Here is a 5,460-nt window from a genome sequence, read left to right as displayed (position 1 = left end):
CCACCCGCCAACGGGACGCTTATCACCTTCCACGTACTCGCACAATTTTCGCGATGAAAACAATTATGTATGCGGGACCGAAATATTGGAACGATCTCCCCCCTGAACTCAAAGGTTGTTTATCACTATCATCCTTCAAATGGAAATTAAGACAGTATTTATTGAATAATTACGCTACATCAGCTCATTGAAATTCTGTTTTGTGCTGTTCAGGACTATCCCGCTATACTGTACTCCAGGGTTGTTGTCATGTTAAACCAGACTTTAAGAGCCCAGCTGTTTGCGCCCTTAAATTCTATCACTGTGTTATGTATATTTTTCCTTCTTTAAAGATAGCTGGGACGAGGAAACAGCTGGTATTTCACATTCTCACTGCACTGCAACTGGTTGTTGAATGTCTTTTTTTCTGGATTTGCAGGTGCATGTGTTCCCTTCTTAATACACGCAATGTACACATTTCTAATATTGTCTAAACGGTATCATTGTTATTATATATTAAGTCATATTGTATTGCCAGAACGACAATGGTTCATCCGCTTACAGCATGTGGCTTTTCCGACCCCTAACCTGCACTAGAGAAGAATTTGCTATATAACTGTATGATTGTACTTTTTTATTTTGTTTTTCTCTTATGTTCCGGTCATTGTTGTACCCGTGCTCCCCTTCTCAATCTTAAACTCGTTTTTAACTGGGACCTACGCTCAACAAGCTCACTTTTAAGTAAGTTCCTTCATATTTCTTTAGCATTCATTCACAGATTCCAAACTTAACAGATCGACCACTATTATGTTTTATATATTTGCAATATTCTATGTATGTCATGTATTTCATTTAATTTTGTTATATTTGATGTAATTTTTCATCGAGAAATATGAAAATAAATTGAAATTGAAATTGAAATTGAAATTAAAATGAATAGTCCCTTGAAACTGTCGTTTCGAACTGTCGATTCCAAGTTGTTTGCAGTCAGTGGTGCTGTTCCAGAAATAGTACCTACAGGGGGTATTCATATAGAGCGCTTTTATATTCATGTTATCTTAATTACTCATTACAAATTAGCTGTAGCATGAAATTCCTGAAATATCTTCATTACTTTTCATTTCTATCTGCAATTTTTATTTTTATTTTTCATTAATGACTTTGGTATTTCACAATCTATCATTCTTCGCCACTTTCACAAATGCTTTAATTCTTTGATAGATTAAGCAGTCCTGTACAGGTAGCGCTAAAACCTATAAATAAATGTAATTTCATAAAGTTCTTCCGCTTATGTTATGTGTTGCATACAGCTTCCAAACTGCCGAAAATTAGTTAGGGATCGGGCCTTTTTTTCTTTCTTCTATTCCTACGTTTACAACATTGAGACGATTGACACTAGTGAATAAACTTGTGATTACTATATATACCTTCATAGGATTATAAACATAAATATAATGTGCAAATTCATTGTACTCTGATCACTCCAGGGCGTTGTGCTCATTTGAAAAAAAAAAAGAGATCTTATTTCCCGTACAGATTCTGCCTGTCATTATGTTGACTCGTCAAAGAAAACGCTGAGAATATTACAATGGTCACCACTCTCCCTCTCCTCAGCTGAGAATATTACAATGGTCACCACTCTCCCTCTCCTCAGCTGAGAATACAAATAGTGGTCACCACTCTCCCTCTCCTCAGCTGAGAATACAAATAGTGGTCACCACTCTCCCTCTCCTCAGCTGAGAATATTACAATGGTCACCACTCTCCCTCTCCTCAGCTGAGAATATTACAATGGTCACCACTCTCCCTCTCCTCAGGCAGTTGTCAGGTGTTCCAAGGGCCCATGGATCCGCCATGAACAAACTTAAAACTACAGTGATCAATGTAGTCATACTGACATAGCACTAACTTTGCTCTATTACCACGATTACTTCTGGTTTTAGAGGAGAAGATTTTTGGGATGGGGGAGGGGTGGGTGCTCTATTGCAAGTGAGATCCTATTCAACCTATTAGCGATGCTAACTAAAGAGTTTGGTGAAAATCCCTCGAGGGGTTTTCGAGGAGAACCTGAAAGTTTAATTTAAAAAAAAAAAACAGAGATAAGAATAAAAAAGAAATAATACGCAAAACGGACCCCGGACGATGAAAATTGCAATAGCTCACTTGTTAAAGCTTTTGGCGTAAGTGAGCCTAACAACTGTGAATACATCAATAATATTGTCCCAAAGAAATATATTTTCTTTCCCTCATTTTCCCTGAGGCTTTCCTTAAGGACAGTCCAGACTCCCATATTGGAAACGGAAGGGGTGTAACAGTTTTGGGGAAATTGTACTCGATCGACCGAATAGCGCTCTCGGAGGAGGGTGGCATGTAGCAGAATAACCCTTCACCGAAGTGATGTTTTATTTGTATTTCAGAAGGCTTACGGTTATTTAAGTGACTTAATTTGTCCTCACATAAAGGTGGATTTCTTCAAATTGAATAAAATGCATGAATTCAGTTTATCATCTTTTACTTCATCTTCTCTAGTGATGCCAATAATTATGAATGTTTAAGCATACATATTTGTCTAACAATTAATCAATGCACATCTAAGATCTTTACAGAGAATGTATATATAAACAATCTTTCTGTGATGAAAGGCATGCTTTATGTCGCTCTTAGTATACTAGACACGAATGGGATAGGACAATAAAGGCAATTCGCATTAGTATATTTGAGTGTTTGTCTCCATCAATGATTAAGATGATATCGCTAGTGATGAAAACAGGAATAGTAAAGCAATGTTATACAGAGAATTGATGAATCAAATCAAATCGAATCAAATCAAATATCTATCTAACCACAATAAGCACCTTTTTTCTACATGCGTCATCATGCATAAAAAAAGTAAACATAGCTCCTCTCTGCTTGCCACTGACTCCTCCATCACACAAGCGGTGTGCTCTTCGTGAGCTTTTGCCTCACTGTCGTTTGAAGAGAGCGTAAGATGCTCACGGCATTTTCTCGAAATATGGTATCGCGGGAAAAGTAAATTATCGGGTTTGTCATTGCGCTAACGCAAAAAAGAAAGAAGGTGCAGTCGTCTGCAGTGACGTACCAGCGGTCGCTTGTGATGTACCGCGCCGCGCCGAGAAAGCCAGCCAGAGGCATGAAGCAGACGAGAAAAGAAGAAACCATCAACAGAGTGATCTTTGTTGCCTTGACGTGGCGGGAACTGTTCCCGCGTTTCCGGGGAGCGCCTGGCAGGCGCGCCGGAAGCAGTTTTGGATTGGGGGGACAAACATTGGAGGGGGCTCAAGATTAGACCATGCATATGTTACACAATACACACACACACACACACACACACACACACACGCACACACACACACGCACAAACATCTATTATATATATATATATATATATATATATATATATATATATATATATACATATATATATATGTAAAGTGGCGTACGGTGGGTCGAAACATGGGGGGAACCATAAAGTAATTTTGACGGTCTGTATGCTTGTGCGTGTGTGCGTGAGCAATAATGGGACTACAATACATTACGGAATGTGATACATTCAACAACGCAGTCATTGAGGAACATTGTAAGTTTTCCTTACATGGATTGTGGAATGACGGTGTGAAACGATCGACAAATTATATACTGTCAGCAACATAAGGTGAATGGCATAACAATAAAATGCGAGCGAGCGAAGCGAGCGAGCTTGAAAATTTTGATATTCTACAGTTCCAAAACTGGAGTTTTAATTGTAGCTACATATTATTTCGCTTTGAAATAAATGGGGGCGCATCGCCGGGCGCAACTGCTAGCAATTATTGGCAGCAACATTAGGAGAATGGCATAACAATTCAATGCGAGCGAGCAAAGCGAGCGAGCTTGAGAATTTTGACATTTTACAGTCCCAAAACTCCCGTTTGTAGCTATATCTTTCGCTTTGGAAATTAAGGGGGGGGGGGGCATCGGACGCAACTGCTGGCACTTACTGGCAGCAACATTAGGAGAGTGGCATAACGATTCAATGCGAGCGAGCAAAGCGAGCGAGCTTGAAAAGTTTGACATTTTACAGTCCCAAAACTCCCGTTTGTAGCTATATTTATCTTTCGCTTTGGAAATTTAGGGGTGGGGGCATCGGGCGCAACTACTGGCAATTACTGTCAGCAACATTAGGAGAATGGCATAACGATTCAATAGCGAGCGAGCTTGAAAATTTTGACATTCTAGAGTCCAACAACTGCCGTCGTAGCTATGTTTTTCGCTTTAGAAATTAAGGGGGAGGCGCACCGGGCTCAACTGCTGGATGCGAGCGAGCGAAGCGAGCGAGCTTGAAAATTTGACATTTTACAGTCCAAAAGCTGCCGTTTGTAGCCATATTTTTTCCCTTTTATTCATATATACATACATATTTATTTTATTTTCTTTGTTTATTCATTTATTTTTATTATCATTATTACTATCATTATTTTTTTTTTGGAGGGGGGCTTTTTGGGGGGGGGCAAAAATGCGTTTTGCCCCCCCCACTTTTTGGATTGGGGGGGGGGGGGGGGGGCGGCCGCCCCCCCTGCCCCCCCACTTCCGGCGCCTATGGCGCCTGGTACTCTAATGGTGTCTTCCACGATGGCGATACGATTCGCTTGCCTGATAGCGATTAGCAGAATGCGGATGTTGAGAACCATGAGAAAAGCTCCGACGATTAGTATGGAGATGAGAACCAATAGGTCGAACACCACCGAAATATTGCTAGAGCTGCTCCGCTCGCCAAGACAGTACGAATAGATGAAGTCTTTCGCAGACCCATGACTGTCCACACCTATTCTCGCCACGGCGTAAGTCAGCGTTAAAGCCCAGGCTACAGATAATGCGATACCAATCCTCCGATTTGTAACGATGCTCTCGTACCGCAGCGGCCTTGTCACCGCAATGTAACGGTCTAGGCTAACTAAAAGTAAATGTGTCAGAGATCCGTTGACGAAGACGTAGCTCCACAGGTAAAAGTATTCAGCACTGCTGAGAGAGCAAGTTACCTCATTGCGAACGGTTCGTATATAGAGCTCGAGTGGCATGGAAACACAAGCACTTATGAGATCGTTCAAGGCCAAACTTAGGAGAATAAAATAATTTGGTTTTCTCAACTGTCGTCGGCTAAGGATGGGAAGGATAACCATGCCATTTCCGAACGCAATAATCAAGATTAATGGTACGACCACGAGAAACACTATAATCCTGTGCAAATACGAATTGTGGAAGCTATTCCGCGGCAGATTGTTCTCTTGGAAAAAATCCATCGTGCTTTCTTGATTCTTGTCTTGAAAGTAAAATCGATGGAAAGTTCTCCGCCCAGATTAACCTGTAGATGGGATATTACTGGTTTGAAATGTGGCCAACATTTTTGATCTGTTCCATGTCACTGTCACATTTGGTCATCCATTGTACAGACATGACAGATGCAATATTATCTTCTTTCTGGAGA

The 5,460-nt window shown here is 40.6% G+C and overlaps 1 protein-coding gene across 1 annotated transcript; it reads right to left on the bottom strand.

Annotated features, from left to right (window-relative positions):
- Positions 1–1,996: 1,996 nt before the first annotated feature.
- On the bottom strand, positions 1,997–5,053 carry LOC139713409 (trace amine-associated receptor 1-like). The gene is made up of 3 exons (XM_071625143.1): positions 4,564–5,053; positions 3,079–3,220; positions 1,997–2,045 (listed from the first exon to the last, which is right to left on the bottom strand). The coding sequence occupies exons 1-3, from the start codon at positions 5,051–5,053 to the stop codon at positions 1,997–1,999; spliced, it is 681 nt and encodes a 226-aa protein (XP_071481244.1).
- Positions 5,054–5,460: the final 407 nt, after the last annotated feature.

The sequence above is a fragment of the Diadema antillarum genome, unplaced genomic scaffold (genome assembly GCF_040938485.1).
Source record: "Diadema antillarum isolate AM-2024a unplaced genomic scaffold, OU_Dant_1.0 seq00001957_RagTag, whole genome shotgun sequence".
Lineage (NCBI taxonomy): Eukaryota > Metazoa > Echinodermata > Echinoidea > Diadematoida > Diadematidae > Diadema > Diadema antillarum.
This window is presented reverse-complemented; position numbering and strand designations above follow the sequence as displayed.